The 19,704-nt window shown below is 40.0% G+C and overlaps 1 protein-coding gene across 4 annotated transcripts in view; it reads left to right on the forward strand.

The window, feature by feature from the left end:
* Positions 1-19,704, forward strand: part of TRIM55 (tripartite motif containing 55) — a 51,332-nt gene that overhangs the window by 21,968 nt on the left and 9,660 nt on the right. Inside the window, exons 5-10 of one of the 4 annotated variants that reach the window (XM_011976467.1) lie at positions 3,662-3,895; positions 4,233-4,255; positions 4,358-4,482; positions 6,729-6,979; positions 8,381-8,668; positions 9,955-10,042. The exons of 1 other annotated variant lie outside the window; for it this stretch is intronic. In XM_011976467.1, the coding sequence (XP_011831857.1) occupies positions 3,662-3,895; positions 4,233-4,255; positions 4,358-4,482; positions 6,729-6,979; positions 8,381-8,668; positions 9,955-10,042 (1,009 nt within the window). The remainder of the gene's footprint in view (positions 1-3,661; positions 3,896-4,232; positions 4,256-4,357; positions 4,483-6,728; positions 6,980-8,380; positions 8,669-9,954; positions 10,043-19,704) is intronic. 2 more of the 4 variants (XM_011976466.1, XM_011976468.1) reach the window with 2 other exon arrangements.

The following is a 19,704-nucleotide window of genomic DNA, read 5'->3' on the forward strand; positions in this document are numbered from 1 at the left end:
TGAGTTCATTTAATAACATAACTTATTTTTTAATTTTTTTAAATCTTTATAGATTCAGGTGGTATGTGCAGGTTTGTTACATGGATGTATCGTAGTGGTGGGGTTTAGGCTTCCAGTGTACCAATCACTCAATTAGTGAACACTGTACTCAATAGGTAATTTTTCAGCCCTTACCTCCCGTCATCCTCCCTGCTTTAGGAGTCACCAGTGTCTGTTATTTCCCTCTATACATTCATATGTACCCACGGTTTAGTCCCCACTTATAAGTGAGAACGTGCAGTATTTGATTTTCTGTTTCTGAGTTATTTCACATAGGGAAATGACCTTCAGCTCCATCCATGTTCCTGCAAAAAACTTTAAACTGGCAAAAAAATTATATGATCAAAATAAATGATTTAATTTTTATTTGACTTGAGAGAGTACACTAGATTACACATGACTTCACATCTGTCTCATTATAAATGACTTGGCTGCCATAAACTTGAATGTTCTCACATATTAAATCACATAGGAGAAAACTTTTGTGAATCAAAGACCTTCTTCCTATATTACATCTTAATATAATATTCATTATGTTATACATATTTCAAGTGCACAACTCATTTGGGAGAAACAAGCTGGAAACCATTATATGTTCACAGTAGAACTTCTAAATATCGGAGAGGCTTATTTCATGTATACAGTGGGCACATGGTTGCCTGAAGGTTGGGACAAAAGATAACACAGTGAAAGAGAGTTTGATTGGAAAACTACTAATAGGTTTCAGTTTCTAGGCCTGGTTGAACAGTTCAACTGTCAAGCTAAAGGGCTAGAAATGGATGGAAATTTGTCAAGCCAGGCAATTTCCACATCTTGACATGCTGCATGGACCGTTGTTCCATTACTTTGACAACTGCCAGGACTTCAAGCATTTTCGTCCCCTCCCGAACCTACTTTACTCCTACTCCTCCTTAAGGTCAAGCTCAAGCACTAACTCCTCTGAGAAACTCCTCCTGAGTCAACATTTCTGGCTCCCCTAAAAGGTCTTCCATCTACACAAAGGGTTGGACAAAGATTCCATAAATGCTTCTAAAACACCTGGTATAGATCTCTAAAATATTTACATTATTCAGCCTAACATATCAAAATACATTATTGGTCTATAGTCTTTCTTAGTGAACTGTGAGCTCCTTGAGAATAGGAATGATGTTTAACTCTTTTTTGGATCCCCAGAGTCTTGCATGATACATGACACAAATGACATGCATTGTTTGTTAAATCCGTGAATGCATAGGTGGATGCCAGTGGTAAGTCATTTACTATTAAAATGGTTGGCACCACTGGATCTCCATGCATTATAATTTGGTTAGGAACTGTGATGAGAATTGACTGTGCTCCAAGAAAGGCCATGGAGTGAAGGATATATTTCTTGCACATTTGCAGAGTATCTTCATAATCAACAATTTGGTTTAGGTCATTCTCCCCAACTCCACACTGAGAATAGCAGAGAAATTGAGAGGAAACGAAACACAAAAAAAATCTATTCCGCCGGGTGTGGTGGCTCATGCCTGAAATCCCAGCACTGTGGGAGGCCGAGGCTGGTGGATCATGAGGTCAGGAGTTTGAGACCAGCTTGACCAACATGGTGAAACCCCATCTCCACTAAAAAATACAAAAATTAGCCAGGTAAGATGGCATGTGCCTGTAATCCCAGCTACTCAGGAGGCTGAGGCAGGAGAATCACTTGAACCTGGGAGGCGGAGGTTGCGGTGAGCCGAGATCCCACCATTGCACTCCAGCCTGGGCAACAGAGCGTGACTCCATCTCAAAAAAAAACAAACAAACAAAAAAACAAAAAAAAAAACCCAAAAAATCTATTCAACAGATATTTTCTGAACAGTTACTATCCAAGGTGCTGTGTGTCCTAGGCAGACCCAGATTCTACCCTCAAGAAAAATATAGTTTAGATATTTAAGAAATTCACGTAAAGGAAGAAAACAATACATGACACAAAAGACTTCAGTGTTTACCAAAATGAAAGAATATGTAATAAAGGCTATAGAATGGTCAGAGATGTCAGAAATAAATTTGCTGGATTCCCAAGAAGTTCTCACTGTGCAGGAGAGCTAGGTTAGATCATTATGGCTCACAGCTTGCTCTCAGCTAGAAAGATCCTGGACCCAGAGACAGTCAAGTCCAAGGAGACTGGCATACATGCACACCAAGCTTACCAGGGATTGAAAAACCAAAAGGCCAATGACTATGTGAACTGGATAATTAATTATGATTTAAAGATGGGCCCAGAGTAAAGGGATCTGGATGGTACTGGAGATACTTCAGTCACACAACACAAATGTGCAAGCCAGACTTCCAACAGAGCCTTTCTGTCCAAGAGCATAGACCGGATGCAGTATTTCCCATTCTTAGACAGTATTGGATAAATAAGGATCTGGTAGATATAGATATATGCTATCAATGGTAACTATTATGAGATTTCAGAAAGTTAAAAGGTTGCATTCAGCCATAAACATCAAGGGACACTTTATGGAAGAAGTGGTAGTCCAACAATGTCTTTGAATTGCTTAGAGTTTGCAGTGGTGACTTGGGGAAGAACATTGCAGACAGAGGGGAAAGCATGAACAAAGAAAGTGAGTGGTTTATTTTTGCTGGAATTCAGGGTATACAATAGAGGATAGTAGAAAGTTATGAGAGAAATTGGAACCAGATCATGGAGGGGTCTTGAAAGCTAGTTATGAAGTTTAAATGTTATTCTTTGTGTAAAGGGGAGTCATCATAGCAAAAAGCATGATTAAGGCCGGGCATGGTGGCTCACGCCTGTAATCCCAGCACTTTGGGAGGCTGAGGTGGGCAGATCACTTTTGGTTAGGAGTTCAAGACCAGCCTGGCCAACGTGGTGAAACCCCGTCTCTACTAAAAATTCAAATATCAGCTGGGCGTGGTGGCAGGTGCTTGTAATCCTAGCTACTCAGAAGACTGAGGCAGGAGAATTGCCTGAACCTGGGAAGTGGAGGTTGCAATGAGTCGAGATCGCACCACTGCACTCCAGCCTGGGCGACAGAGCTAGACTCTGTATCAAAAAGAAAGAAAGGAAAGAAAAAAAAAAAACATGATTAGAACTCTACTCTGAGAAAACTAACTTGGTTGCAGCGTGTGAGTTGGCTGGGAGGAGGGAATCCTGGCTGCAGAGGCCCTTGGGAAGCTACAAAATCTATATAGGAGTACTGAAACTAGGACAATATTGGTATAGGTGGAGCAGAAAGAGACTTGAAGGTACAAACCAGGAAGTATCATAGCATTTTCCTTGCACACACACTCCAAAGCAAAATATAACCTATAACCTATGTAACCCAAATATAATATAACAGAAAATCATTCTTTATTTCTATGAAATTCTTCATTTATAAAGAACAGAAGATTGGAAAACCATTGATTCATGTAGCCAATTTAATTGATTTTTAGATAGTCTAAATATCAAATTTGTTAAAAATGGAATTTCCAAAGCACCAACATAGTGGGTGTCCATACCTAAATGGACAACTTCAGGGAAAAGAAAAAAATATCCTACATAAGTAAATGTTTTTCTTTCCCAAGATGACTAGGTGATTTCTCCAAATTGGCTTTCTTTTAAATAGTTTCTAACACTAGCTAACCCAACTAATAGGAATGTTGCAGAAAACAGAAACAGGAGCTTTGTGAGAAGTTTGATTACCTGTACGGCATTTTGGAGGAGAGGAAGAATGAAATGACTCAAGTCATTACCCGAACCCAAGGGGAGAAACTGGAACACGTCCGTGCTCTGATCAAGAAGTATTCTGATCATTTGGAGAACGTCTCAAAGTTGGTTGAGTCAGGAATTCAGTTTATGGATGAGCCAGAAATGGCAGTGTTTCTGCAGGTAAGTCTCTTTTTGGCACCAAAGTAACAACCCAAAAGGTGGGTGCTGGAAAATTAGTTATCACATTTTTATTATTTTATGTACATTTCAGTTTTTATTTATTTTACCAACTAAAATATAAACCCCATATACTTACATATTCATCTATCTAACAACTTAAAAACCATGTCTGTGATACTGCTTAAATCTAAGAGGGTTCTGGTATAAGACAGCAGTTATTTATGACGTTTAGAAACTAAGCTATGAGATTCTCAGAGTCAACAAAGGAAATAATTGTCTTACCACTGTCTTTTATGGAAATAATTTAAGTAAGACTATCTTTTGTTTGCTTTCACAGAATGCTAAAACCCTGCTACAAAAGTAAGAACTTTTTATTTTATGGAAAAATGCATATTTTCACCTTTACCCAAGGCTATCCAATTTTAAACAGTGACAGAAAGTGACAACTTGTCTTTGTTGCAGAATCTCCGAAGCATCAAAGGCATTTCAGATGGAGAAAGTAGAACATGGCTATGAGAACATGAACCACTTCACAGTCAACCTCAATAGGGAAGAAAAGATAATACGTGAAATTGACTTTTACAGAGGTTTGTTATTCTTTTGACCATTTGGCCGAAGCTGCAGGTGTGTGAAAGCTGCCAGAGTCGGGTGGGAGGAAAGCGGGGATTCAGAATCACCTCCAGAATCAGTCAACAACTTTACAAGGATCATATCCAATGTGAAGCTCTATTTCATTACAGGATCACATCGTTTGTTGACGGTGTTCATTTAGCTTTGCATATATGGTGGCTTTTTTTTTTTTTAATGGACTTTCACTCTGTCGCCCAGGCTAGAGTGCAATGGCGCAATCTCAGCTTATTGCAACCCCCACCTCCCTGGTTCAAGTGATTCTCCTGCCTCAGCCTTCTGAGTAGTTGGGATTACAGGCACCAGCAACCACACCCGGCTACTTTTTGTATTACTAGATAAATAGGGTTTCTCCATGTTGGCCAAGCTGGTCTTGAACTTCTGACCTCAGGTGATCCACCTGCCTCAGCCTCCCAAAGTGCTGGGATTATAGGATGAGCCACCGTGCCCAGCCTGGTGTCTATTTTAATGTCAAGTTGAGTATTTGACTCTGGATAAGCAAATGCTTCATAATTGATGTAATGATGATATCTCAACTTCAATGCTATCCACAGCGTTAGCCAAAATGATATTAAGTGTCAGCAGGAGCAAGGTTAAAGATGAGATAAACCAATACATAAGAGGTATCTGGGATAGATATTGCAGCACATCAACCTAATCAAACTTGAGAGGATAAGAACAGTAACAACTCATAGAATAAGTCACAGCCGAGCGCGGTGGCTCACGCCTGTAATCCCAGCACTTTGGGAGGCCAAGGTGGGCGGATCACCTGAGGTCAGAAGTTTGAGAACAGCCTGTCCAACATGGCGAAACCCCGCCTCTACTAAAAATACAAAAATTAGCTGGGTGTGACGGCCAATGCCTGTAGTCTCAGCTACTCGGGAGGTTGAGGCGGGAGAATGGCTTGAACCTGGAAGGTAGTGGTTGCAGAGAGCCGAGATTGTGCCACTGCACTCCAGACTGGGTGACAGAGCAAGACTCAGTCTAAAAAATAAATAAATAAATAAATAAATAAATAAATAAATAAATAAATAAATAAATAAAATAAATAAGTCACAACCTGGACATAAACCTGGGTCTGTGTGATCAGTTATACTCCATGAGCTATAACCACATTCCTACCTTTTGGCCCAGAAATCCCATTTCTGAGATTTTATCCTGATTAAATAATTGAAAAGTGAAAAATACTCTTGGAGCTGACCAAAACTTTGATCACCTTGACTCATGCTAGCCCATCTAGATGTTCACACCCCTCAGCTAGACCACTGGTAATGCTATGAGGCTGCACCAACATCCACAGACAAAATTTTAAAGGCAGATCTTCAGGACATATCTTTTTAAAAAATTGCTTAATATTGTCTGTCCTTAATGTCGCCTGAGGGAATATTAAGATCAGTGGGTCAGGAAAAGAGTCACAGCATTCCAGCACTTTGGGAGGCCAAGGCGCGTGGATCACTTGAGGCCAGGAGTTCGAGACCAGCCTGACCAACATGGTGAAACCCCATCTCTACTAAAAATACAAAAATAATTAGCCGGGTGTGGTAGTGTATGCCTGTAATCCCAGCTACTCCAGAGGCTGAGGCAGGAGAATCACTTGAACCCAGAACGTGGAGGTTGCAGTGAGCCGAGATCGCACCACTGCACTCCAGCCTGGGCGACAGAGCGACACTCTGTCTCAAAAAATAATTAATAAATAAATAAATAAATAAATAAATAAATAAATAAAAGAGTCATGACATTAATTATGGCAAAAGTCAGTATTCACTGAACAACAGAGATAGAAAGCTAAAATGACAAAAGGGTTTTGTATGTTTTCTAAGATAGGGAAGAGAGTTGCACTTCCATTTAATGTGACAGAGATAAATAAGTGGCAATCCCAGGCCTCTGGGAGCTTGTAGATGTGGCAGACTGTAATAAAAATGTGGACGGGCTCTGGAAGGTGAGGGGCATGATGCACAGCAGAGGTGAAGACTCTGTACTGGGGAGGAGAACAAGGAGGATGGGGATGGTTCCTTCACATTTGTCCAGTCCACATTCCACTAGAAGCACAAAGTCCTGGCACGGCATACTTGGACCACTGTCAAATGTCTGTGGGAGAGAACTTCCCTAGCCTTGACCGTAATTGGGGCTATAAGCACTGGCCATTAACTGTGTCCATGGCTGCAGGGATAGTTATAACAATTTACAAGATACCTTACTTTACCAGAAGATGAAGATGAAGAAGAAGAAGAAGGCAGAGAAGGAGAAAGAGAAGGAGAAGGAGAAGTGGGAGGAGAAGCAGTAGAAGTGGAAGAGGTAGAAATTGTTCAAGCAGAGTTTCCAGGAGAAGATGAAAGCCCAGAAAAAGCTTCAGAGCTCTCTCAGGTGGAGCTGCAGGCTGCCCCTGAGGCACTTCCAGTTTCCTCTCCAGAGCCACCTCCAGCCCTGCCACCTGCTGCGGATGCCCCTGTGACACAGGTAATCCCCCCTGAGTCTCTGCAGGGCACATTGATGTGTCTCCTTACTGAATAGCCTAAATAATTTACCCTATTCTGCCTTAAGGAAAAGATAACTATATGCCAGACATTTGTATGTGGTAGACAAAAGATTTCAGGACAGTCCCCATGTCGGGGAGAAAAGTCCTCTAGGTGATTCAACAGATTCTTCGTTGTTATTGTTAGTTAACAAAACTTAATTTAATACAACTTTCCCACCAGTAATGCCCTCAGATCTGAGGCAATCTTTGTCTGGAAATCATGTGTGTGTGTGTGTATGTGTGTCCATATCTGTGTGTCGTATTAATTCATTGAGAGCTGATACCATGGGAACTGGGTCTGCTCTTTGCTACTTAGTGAATGTAGATGTGGGGTATAGGATGAGAAATAAATAGCGCATAGGGTAAGAAATAAAAGTGATTATACTTTCAGAACTTTGAATTTTCTGTAGCTAATTGAGGGGGTAAATAGAGAAACTACACTAATTTATGTTCCTGTTGCTCACCCTGAAATACAATTTATGTATTTTTCCTTCAGTGAGCAAACAATGAAGCCTGGTTTTCTATGGATTTGTCATTTGATGAGATTGTGTGTTGACAGAATTGTTTAAAACATATCTTAGGAAATAAGCTCACCCCAGATGCTGCATCTAATTGTTTGACCTCGTGTTTCTAATATGTCACTGTCCAGTTTTCAAGCCCTTGTGCAGACTCCATGACACTTCAGCAGACAGGATCACAACCTGTTGAGTTTGCAGGCAGTGCAGACTCATCAGAGAGGAGTCCTGCTTCCACTACTGCTTTTGAAGTGGATTGAAACTCCAGAGGGGGATCTCAGAGATGGAATTGTATTTCCATGCTCTGTCTCCACAGGAAACCAGGCTAAAATGACATTTATAGTCTAGAATTTTTCAATTCTGAGCATTCCAGTTGTACTAAAATTGAAAAAGGTATAGTAACTAAGTGAGGGTTGGACTTGATCAATAAGATTAATTTTTGTTTTTTTATAATGAGGCTTTGGGGACTCACATATAATGCCAACAAATTATTCTAGTCAATAGTTTGACCCTTTTCCCATATCTGATATTTTATAAGCAACATTCACTGAGGTTTCTGCTTTCTGCCTGCCTGGGCTCCCAACAAGTGAAAGACAAGCTCAGAAAAGAAGAGGGCACACATCCAGATGCTGGACAGAGGGGCACTGTGGGCACCATTCTGCCCTTAGCGCTTCTGGAGGGTGGGATGAACTAAAACGGCCACCAAGGCACTGCATGCAGGGAGCGCGCAGTGTTCAAACCCAAAGGGCACTAAAATCGACTGCTTTTTCTTCTTCTTCTTCTTTTTTTTTTTTTTTTTTACTTTTGAATGTATCTGTTCTGATTAAGGGGGAGGTTGTGCCCACTGGCTCTGAGCAGACCACAGAGTCTGAAACTCCAGTCCCTGCAGCAGCGGAAACTGCGGATCCCTTGTTTTACCCTAGTTGGTATAAAGGCCAAACCCGGAAAGCCACCACCAACCTACCTTGCACCCCAGGGAGCGAAGGTCTGGGGCAAATAGGGCCTCCAGGTTCTGAGGATTCGAATGTGCAGAAGGCAGAAGTGGCAGCAGCCGCAACGAGTGAGAGGGCAGCTGTGAGTGGTAAGGAAACTAGTGCACCTGCAGCTACTTCTCAGGTTAGTGATGATGCACTTGTGTCTATGTTTTCCCGCGCCCCCTAGGGTCCCACTGGAACAGGCCACAGCAAGAAGAAAAAGGGCTTTCAAAGGGGCAGAGAGAAACCTCAGCCAGAGGAAAAGTACAGAAATGACTCATCCCCAAAATGTTGGCTTGTTTTGAGCTCTATATAAAAGAAAACATAAAACAAACAAATTTGAGTTCACTCTGCTGGTGCGTGGTGACCTCACACCTGGCTTCCCAGGGGAAGGGCGCAAGTGAGCCTGGCCCTTAGGCATGCTGCTGAGCGCTGCTTCATCTGCAGTGACTGGCTGTGTCCCTCCCTAGTCCTCCTTACCAATGGCCACTTGCCTTTGCTCAGCCTTCCCTGTGTCCTCCTTGGGCTTCCAAAGACTAATCCCCTGCTTTTGTGTCATTCCCAGCAACCTCCAAGGAGCACACTTGAATTGAGTTTTAAGTCTGTTCTGGAGAATAACCTCTGATTCATGGATTCTTGGAGTGTGCTTGCTACAGCTAGACAGAGACAGTCTTGGCTTGATTAAACCTGTGCTTCGTAAGCATGTGCTCCTGGAAATGGAAAAAGCACAGGTGCTCCTCCATAGAGATTTTTTTCAAGAGACTCTTTCTTTATATAATGAGTTTCAAGTCCATGTCTTCCCCCTAACACTTGGTTAGATGTTTGCATATCTCGAAGAGTCCACAGAAGAAATCTTTTACAATTTCTTCACAAGGAAGAATGTTCATGGTGACTCCATACTCATGAGCATTCTTAAATGATGTGTGAGGTGTGAATGTTGCCCAGGCAAGAGGCTGCCCGAAAGCACTCTCCAGTTCCATGCTCCTGGGTCATCAGGTGATTGATTATGAACCACAAACAACATGTTCTCACAAATCAGAAAATGACTTATTATTTTGTTTGTATCTGCTCAAGTAGACTTCAGTTCCAGGAGGTAATAAATGGAAATGATTTTGGAAAATTAAAAGTAACATGGTTTGGGGTTGGATGCTTATTTTCACAGGTAAAAGTGGCAAAAATAAATGTTTGGTGTGAAGAAATCTTTTGAGGTAGTTTTTAGGTAAAAGATGCAGTAGACTGATTATTTCTAGAAAATGTATGGCAATTCTTATACATGGTGGTAGAAGCTGAGTGCGGAGGGGCTGTTTTCTGAAAACAGCAATGCACTACCCCATGAAGAGCATGCAGTAGGGCTCAAACCATTGAAATAATGTTGAAAATAATTATTTGTGATAATATCAGTGAAGCTTTCTTCTTGTTTTCTCACAGGAGTTAGTAATCTGCCTAGCGCTTTTGGCTTTTCTTATACTTCACTACATCTGGAGTCAGATTCAGTGCTTGATTTTTACTTTAATGGGTAGGAAATATTTTCTTTTCCCTTGACTAACATTTCACATAGTTTCTTCCATAATGTTCCTCTTCTGTAGGCCCAGAGATTAATTTCTCCCCAAATCTTGAGGCTCAGTCCTCCCAAAATAACATTGTTCTCAGATTATACTGGAGGTCTCAAGCTCCCACAATGCAACTGCCTCAAGACCTCTTCCTGAGGAGAATTGCTCCATTATCTATTCCTGCATGGAGGGGAACCTTGACCGAGAACAGTGACTCCATGGGCAATTATTCAGTAATCCAGGAGGAGCAAACCCTCCAGAATGGTCATTAAGGGAGACCAGTTTCAAATGTCCATAATGCCGTGAGGACTTACTGCTTGTAGAGAAAGGAGCGGCAAAGGACTTCTGCAGGAAAATGCAGGTTTCCATAGATTAAGAAGAAGCATTTCATCTGCTTACACCAGAGATGCCCAGGAGGTGGCCAAGTGACTCCTGGTGGGATGCTGTTCTAGGCAGTTCCTATGCAGGTGAGCAGGTGGGTTCTCTTTGAATCCTCAGACTCTACAGAATTTCTCCTGGGAGAGGAGGCCCCTGAGAGAAAGATGCCCTGAATGAAGAAGTATCTGGGGAATTGCAACCACGTGAGATCTGAATGAATTAACAGCCAGAGGATCAATGTGCACTTACCAGCCATCAGGAATTAGAACCAAAGAACTAAGCCATAAAGTCATCAAGCAGTCTGTGTATATTATTTTCTAGTCACCCTTCTCGTAGCCAAGCCTTTGCTTGATTGCTGTTATGAGATTTGCTTGAGGACTGACATCCTAATCCTTTAATACCTTTTTGAAAGTTCTCAGTTTAATTAATAATATTTAAAGAGCCCAACTTCCATGTACTTTTGTGTAAATGACCCTGCTAGGCCTGAGACCCAGCTCCCTGTGCCTGTAACTCACAGGCAGTTCAGGGTCAGTGGTGCTCAAAGGCCTCGGCTATTTCTGGCTCACTGACTTTTCCCTGGGTTGACACTGACTCTTCTGGAAGCTCCCATCATAGACTTTCTGCCTCATTAGCCATGTGCTTAGCAGTGGCGGTGGTGTCTCCATTGGTCTCTGCCGTGTCTGCAACTGTGTGTGAGCAGGACCTGCCCGCAATGTCAGCTGGAAACCTGTGCACCCTAGAGTGTCCCGAGTGTCCTTACAGTCTGCTCAGCTGCCCAACTCTTCCAGACATTATCTTTGATAAAGAGGAGTGGGAGGATGTATTGGCCATGGACTCAGGGGGGCAAATGGTGAGAGAGAAAACTCCATGCTTTATTGGAACCAGGACCTAATTGTGGATCTGAATAATTGTCTGAAGGGTTCTGTTTACATTCCAAGAATTCGGGTTTGGGGCTTTGTCACTACATATATGTCTTGTATTGCTTCTCTGAGGCTGCAGAGGGAGTGTCATGCTTCAAGGCTGCCATCCACTGAGCTCATGTCATGTATGCTGACATCCACATGCCTGCCTGGGGAGAGGAGGGTGGGTCAGGTGGAGCAGGTGCGGGAAGGGTGTTGACATCCAGTATTGCAAAGAACCTTGCTGTATAGTTCTTGGTGTTTGAGGAAGGGCCTTTCACATAGAGAAGGACACCTATTCATGATGGAGTACTACTCTTTGATCCCAGAAATGGGATATGGGCAGGTTGATAGAGACCTCGCTATAGCAGCAAATTCCCGGCCTCTGAGAATTTTTTGCAGGCCTGATTCAGCTTCACCACTTCAGAATCCAGTTTACCTGATTCATATTTGTCCAGTTCAAGGTTAGAGTGTTGGAATTTCACTTTTCATCACTAGGCTTACCTTGAACATTTAGGATGTGGTAAGAGTTCTCCTTGATTCAGTGGTGGTCTTATCTCTCTTTACCAGGTGGTCCCATGTCAGAGTAATGTTGCCTTTAAAACTCAGAAGCATCTCAGGCTCACTTGCTGACCTGTAAACTATATTCAGTCCACAACGGCTGAACTGCAAACCCTTTAGAAGCAAATGCTCTCTTTCTTGGTGATTTCCTCATATCCATGTACATAGTGAAACATGCCCTTGATTTTACTGCCTGTGGTTTCTGGTGCTGAACAATTTCTACTTTATCATGTACCTTCTCTCTTCACCCAAGTACACAGGCAAAAAACCTTTCATGGCAAAAAACAAACATCAGCTTCCTCTACCAGTGATGGACAGGACCACTACTTCTTGTTAGATCAGAAGAGTGTTGTAGCTCCCCCTTGGGCATTCTCTAAGAAAAAGCAAGGTTTGGATTCAGTCTTGTGGTGAATTTGAACTCATCAAAGGCCCCAGTTTCCTCGGGCTTCTACAGGATGCACTTGGAACCTCCGCACACCCCGGTCCTCCCAGAAAACTGTGCAAAGCCCTCACTCATGAACTGATCTTTACCTGCAGAGTCATCCTCTCAGTTTCTGCCCTTCTCAGCCAGGCCCGCTGTATTCTCAGTCAATGCAAAGAGAGTTTGGTAGAAGTAAACTTTGATTTACTTCATATGTTAATTTTAAAATTTATTTTGAAAGAATTACACCGTGCCCTAGTCAACCTCAGAAAACAAGGCATGAATAAAGTGGGAGAAGGATGCTGTGAGACGGGTTGGCTGCCTTGGAAGCAGTCTCTGTGAGGCCGTTTCTCTCGGGCATGCCTTCTTATGGCCATTGCTTTTCCAGTCTGCTTCCACCCCCCACCCACTCCCCATGGACAATTGGGCATTTTACTGGGGCTATGTGTGGGAATTAAATTGTTATAGAGGTGGGAGCAGCAGCAATGAAAGCCCCCTCCCAGTTCTCCTTCCTCCCTTTCCAGTGCAGCTTAGTGGCCTCACCTGGAAGAATCTGCCGAAACCATTTAATGGGGGCTAAGCAGGGAATAGGCGTTTCCAGAGAAATGTGTCTTTATTTGGTGGATTAACTCAGCAGCTGCTCTGGCTGATACTTGAGCTGGACACAGCAGCTGCCTCAAGGTAAGAGGATCTCCCCACCATGAGCGCGCACGCGCGCACACACACACACACACACACAGACACAAACACTCCAGCCAGAGCCAATTGCTTTGGAGATGGGGACTTTGGCATTGAAATCTTTGCAATTTCTGCCTCTATATAGAACCACAGCTCAGTATTTCACCAGAACACAAAGTTGCTGTGATAAGAGGCCCTAAAAGCTTTACTATATCATAGCGATCTGTTGTTTCAAAAATATCCACTTTTCACATTCTATTCTTCAAGCCTGAAAAATAGACAAACAAATTGGGTAGAAATTTTGCCAAAGCTCAAGACTGTGGAAGGATCCAGAAGTTAGAAGAAAGGACTTCAGATCTGGTCCTGGAGCTGCTTCAGTGTCTGACTCTGGGCATTTAAGTTCTTTGAGCCTCAGTTTTCTCATCAGGAAAATAAAGAGACTACTCAATGAATAGATTCATTTATTTTCACACGGGGCAGTGTAAAATCTAGTACTAGGAATTTTATAACTGGTTTTGGGTATTTTCATTGGGAGGGTTATGGACTTAGGCCTGACACAAGTCATTATGAGTGACAATAATTACAACAGATTCTCAGTGAGATAGAGAGTCCATTGCATTTCTCAAAGTGCATTTCTTGACTTGAAGCTCTTACATAAATCCCAATTTCCCAAACCATTTTCCAGATTTCTCCCTAGACACTCATTTAACTGAGTGTTTACACAGCTGCTATTACCTCCTTCAGATTGCATGAACTCCACATCCATGATGACTCCACTCTGAAGTCACCTAAAGGTACTTACAGACCTCACTGCTCGGTATAGCAAAGACAGGATGTACACAGCAGAGGCAGACACAGAACATTCAATGGATGAAGAAATGAAAGATGTAAAAAAAAAAAAAAAGAAATGAAAGATGTGATTTTTAAAATCAACTTTATTGAGATATACATACACTAAAATTTACCTTTTAAGTGTACAGTTCAGTGAGTTTGGACAAATATGTAGCATTGTATAGCTACCACCACAGTTAAGTTGTAGAATGTTTTCATCACCCCAGAAAGTTCCCTCATGTGTCTTTACCATTATATCCCTCCCCTGCATCCTTGCCTCTGGCAACCACCGATGCGTTTAATTGTCATTATAGTTCTGCCAGTTCCAAATGGTCCTGTGAATGAAAACCATACAGTATTGTACGCTTTTATAACTAGCTTTTTTTTTCACTTAGCATAACGCTTCTGAGATTTGTTTATTTTGTGGCATGTATAGTATCTCAGTTCTTTTTATTCCCAAGTGGTATTCTATTGTGTGGGTATGTCACTAGTTACTTATCTATACATCACTTGATGGATGTTTGTGTTCTTAGCAGCTTTGACTATAATAAATAAAGCTGCTGTGAACACTCACATATAGGTCTTTGTGTGAATACATGTTTTCATTTCTCTTGAGTAAATGAAGGAGTGGAATTGCTGGATTGTTTGGTAAATTTGTGGTTAACTTCATAAGAAACTGTCAAACAGTTTTCCGTAGTGGTTATTCAATTTTTTCTGTTTCCACCAGCAAGGTAAGAGAGTTCTACCTACTCTATGTTCTACCAGTGCATGGTATTGTGTCAATCTTTCATATTTCAGCTATTCTGGGTGGATGATTATGCGTGGTATCTCTTTATGGTTTTAATTTGCATTTTGACAAAGACTAGTGGTTAGCACCTTTTCTTGTGCTCATTGGTCATCTTTATATATTCTTTGGTGAAGTAACTGTACATATCTTTTGCCCAACTTTTTATTCAGTTGTTTATCTTCTTAGAGAGAAGTTCTTTATGTGTTCTTGATAAAATTTCCTTATCAGATAGCTGTTTTGCAAATAATTTCTCCCAGTCTGTGGCTTTCCCTTTCATTTCTTTTAATTTTTAGGGTTTTTTTTATTTCAATAGGTTTTGGGAGAGCAGGTGTTGTTTGATTACATGAATAAGTTTTTTAGTGGTGATTTCTGAGATTTTGGTGCACCCAAGCAGTGTACACTGTAGCCAATGTGTAGTCTTCTATCCCTCCCCAACCCCTACTCTTTCTCCCAAGTCCCCAAAGTCCCATGTGTTATTCTTATGCAGTTGCATCCTTATAGCTTAGCTCCCACATATAAGTGAGAATATATGATGTTTGGTTTTCCATTCCTGAGTTACTTCACTTAGAATAATAGTCTCCAATTCCATCCAGGTTTCTGCGAATGCCATTACTTCATTCCTTTTTATGGTTGAGTAGTATTCCATGATATGTGTGTGTGTGTGTGTGTGTGTGTGTGTGTATCACATTTTCTCTAGCCACTCATTGACTCATTGACTGATGGGCATTGGGGCTGGTTTCATATTTTTGCAATTGTGAATTGTGCTGCTATAAACATGCATATGATGCATGTGCAAGTATCTTTTTCGTTTAATGACTTATATTCCTCTGGGTAGATACCCAGTAGTGATATTGCTGGATCAAATGGTAGATCTACTTTCAGTTCTTTAAGGAATCTCCAAACTGTTTACCATAGTGGTTGTATTAGTTTACATTCCCACCAACAGTGTAAATTGTTCCCTTTTCACCTCATCCCCACCAACATTTATTATTATTTTTTTTAATGTTTTGATTATGGCCATTCTTGCAGGAGTGAGGTGGTATCGCATTGTGGTTTTGATTTGCATTTCCCTGACAATTAGTGAGATTGAGCATTTTTCCATATGCTTGCTGGCCATTTGTTTATCTTCTTTTCAGAATTGTCTGTTCATGTCCTTTGCCCACTTTTTGATAAGACTGTTTTTTTTTTTTTTTTTCTTGCTGATTTGTTTGAGTTCCTTGTAGATTCTGGATATTAGTCCTTTGTTGGATGTATAGATTGTGCAGATTTTCTTCCACTCTGTGGGCTGTCTGTTAATTCTGCTGATATTTCTTTTGCTGTGCAGAAGCTTTTTAGTTTAATTAAGTCCCATCTATTTGTCTTTGTTTTTGTTATATTTGATTTTGGGTTCTTGGTCATGAAGTCTTTTCCTAAGCCAACGTCTAGAAGGGTTTTTCTGATGCTATTGTCTAGAATTTTTATGGTTTCAGGTCTTAGATTTAAGATGGATTTAAGATCCATCTTGAGTTGATTTTTGTATAAGGTGCAATATGAGGATCAAGTTTCATTCTACTACATGTGGCTTGCCAATTATCCCAGCAACATTTGTTGAATACGATGTCCTTTCCCCACTTTACGTTTTTGTTTGTTTTGTCAAAGATCAGTTGGCTGTAAGTATTTGGCTTTGTTTCTGGGTTCTCCATTCTGTTCCATTGGTCTATGTGCCTATTTTTTTACCAGTGCCATGCTGTTTTGGTAATTATGACCTTCTAGGATAGTTTGAAGTTGGGTAATGTGATGCCTACTGATTTGTTCTTTTTGCTTAGTCTTTCTTTGGTTTATGAGGGCTCTTTTTTGGTTCTGTATGAATTTTTGGACTCTTTTTTCTAGTTCTGTGAAGAATGATGGTGGTATTTTGATGGGAAGTGCATTGAATTTTTAAATTTTTTTTGGCAGTATGGTCACTGATTCTACCCATCCATGAGCATGGATTGTGTTTCCATTTGTTTGTATCGTCTATGATTTCTTTCACACTGTGTTTTGTAGTTTTCCTTGTAGAGGTTCTTGGTTAGATATATTCCTAAGGGTTTTTTTTGTTTGTTTGTTTGTTTTCAAGTATTGTGAAAGGGGTTGAGTTCTTGATTTGATCAAGAACAGCTTGGTTGCTGCTGGTATATAACAAAGCTACTGATTTGTGTACGTTAATTTTGTATCCTGAAACTTTGCTAAATTCATTTGCCAGTTCTAGAAGCTTTTTGGATGAGTCATTAGGATTTTGTAGGTATACGATCCTGTCATCAGCAAACAGCAACAGTTTGACTTCGTCTTTACCAATTTGGATGCCTTTATTCCTTCTCTTGTCTGATTGCTCTGGCTAGAATTTCCAGTACTATGTTGAATAGAAATGGTGAAAGTGGACATCCTTGTCTTGTTCTTGTTCTCAGGGGGAATGCTTTCAACTTCTCCCTGTTCAGTATTTTGTTGGCTGTGGCTTTGTTGTAAATGGTTTTTTATTACCTTAAGGTATGTCCCTTCTATGCCAATTTTGCTGAGGGTTTTAATCATAAAGAGATGCTGAATTTTGTCAAATGCTTTTTCTGCATCTATTGAGATGATCATGTGATTTTTGTTTTTAATTCTGTTTATGTGGCATATCACATTTATTGGCTTATGTACATTAAACCATCCCTGCTTTCCTGGGATGAAACCCATTTGATCATGGTGGACTCAATTTTTAATATGCTATTGGATTTGGTTTGCTAGTATTTCATTGAGGATTTTTGCATCTATGTTCATCAGGGATATTGGTCTGTAGTTTTCTTTTTTTTGTAATGTCCTTCCCTGTTTTTGGTATTGGGGTAATACTGGCTTCATAAATGATTTAAAGAGGATTCCTTTTTCCTCTCTCCTTTGGAATAGTGTCAACAGGATTGGTACCAATTCTTCTTTGAATGTCTGATAGAATTCAGTTGTGAATCCATCTGGTCCTAGACTTTTTTTTTTTTTGGCAATTTTTTTTATTACCATTTCAATCACGCTGCTTGTTATTCATTTCTTAGAATATTTTGAGGAGCAAACATTTTTAGTTTTGATGAAACCCAATTTATTTTTTTCTTTATGGTTTGTGTTTTTTATGTCCCATTTAAGAAAACTTTCCTTAACTCAAAATTACAAAGATTTTCTCCAATGTTTTCTTCTAGAATTTTTATAGTTTTAGCTCTTAAATCAGGTCTAAGATCATTTCGTTAATTTTTGTGTAGATGAGGTAAGGAAAGTTTGTTATTTGTTTTTTGATATAGATATTCATTTGTTTCAGCACTATTTGTTAACAGGCTATCCTTTTCCTCAGTGAATTACCTTAATACTTTTGTAGAAATTCAAGTGACCATATATGTGTGAGTCTATTTCTGGACTTTGTATTGTGTACCATTGATATGTTTGCATGATATGTAAGTTTGTCCCTTCCCCTATACCACACTGTCTTGATTATAATAGCTTTAATAGAAGCCTCCAAATAAGTCAATGTAGTCTCCAACTTCGATATAATTTCCACAATGCTTTGATTATTTATCTTTGGAAAAAAACCAGCTTTTGGCTTTATTGTTTTTCTCCATTTTTTTTTTAATCAGTTTTTCTATTCTATTCATTTCTGCTCTTAATGATTTTCTTCCTTGTGCTTTGGGTTTAATTTTTCTCTTCTCTTTCTGTTTATTAGGGTTAAAGCTCTGATTATTAATATGAGATTTTTCTTGCTTTCTGATATAAGCTTTCAGTGCTATAAAGTTACTTCTCATCACTGCTTTTGCTGCATCCCACAAATTTTGATATGTTGTATTTTCATTTTTATTTAATTTAAAACATTTTCTAGTTTACTTTGTAGTTTCTTCTTTGACCCTTGGGTTATTTAGATGAGTGGCGTTTCATTTCCAGATATTTGAAGATTTTCAGTTATCTTTCTTTTTTACTTGCAGTTTAATTCTGTTATGGAGAGAGACTAGAATATACTTTATATGTTTCCAGTCCTTTTAAGTTTATTAAGATTTGTTTTATGTCTCAGAATATGATCAACCTTAGTGAATATTCCACATGCATTTGAAAACACAAGTGTTTCTGTTGTTGGGTATGGTGTTCTGTACTTGTCAATTAAGGCAGTTGATTGATAGTGTTGTTTAAGTCTACTATACCCATATTGATTTTCAGTTTACCTGTTTTGTCAGTTTCTGAGAGAGAAATTTTGAGATCTTTGACTAGAATTTTGAATTTTTCTATTTTACTGTATCAGTTTTTGCCTCATGTATTTGGAAACTGTTTAGGTACATTCATATTTAGCATTTTTTATTTATTTTCTTGAAGAATTGATCCCAAGATAAGTGTTTTCTCTGTTGAAGTCCAGGGTTTATTTCCCAGGCTCTCAGAAACCAATACATGTGTCCCCAGACCTGAGGCTTTCTCATCACTCAAGGTTCAGTGCCCTTGAAAATATTCATATTTTCCTAAGCCAGGATGGACAATGGGCCAAAGTTCCAAGGAGGAACAACCTTTGTGAGCCCCGCATCTCTACTGAGTGTAACCTGCAAAAAGATAAAAGCATTTTTATGCAAATGATTTTTGAGACCAAGCTATGCATTCTGATTTCAAGTGCAAACATCCACTCCAGCTGCCACTAGAGACTGAGAGGTGAGAGATGCAGGAGGATAGAGGGTCAGGAAGCTGCTTTTCTGAGGAAGATTAATTTCACAAGATATTACAAAGCATTAAAAAAAAACTAGAGACTAAGAACATGATTTCCCATGAGTGTGACTATAGGTCTTGGGTTCTTTGAAATGATCTATTTAATTTTCCAAAACAAACGGAAGTGAATGAAAATTTAACTCTGTTCTCTAAATTTAATTGAAGGATTCAGGGTGTCAAATTATTTTCAAACAGAGATCCCTACTGAGAGCAATTGCTACGTGTTTTACAAATTAGGAGATTCAAGCTTACATATTGCTGATATGCCAGGTGCCCTGACTGTGCTGGAATTTCAACTTGATAAAAATAGAGAAAAACTGATCAGTCCTCAGGACTGGCCTATGTTTACTCCAAAACATTGTC

The sequence above is a fragment of the Mandrillus leucophaeus genome, unplaced genomic scaffold (assembly GCF_000951045.1).
Source record: "Mandrillus leucophaeus isolate KB7577 unplaced genomic scaffold, Mleu.le_1.0 Scaffold167, whole genome shotgun sequence".
Classification (NCBI taxonomy): domain Eukaryota; kingdom Metazoa; phylum Chordata; class Mammalia; order Primates; family Cercopithecidae; genus Mandrillus; species Mandrillus leucophaeus.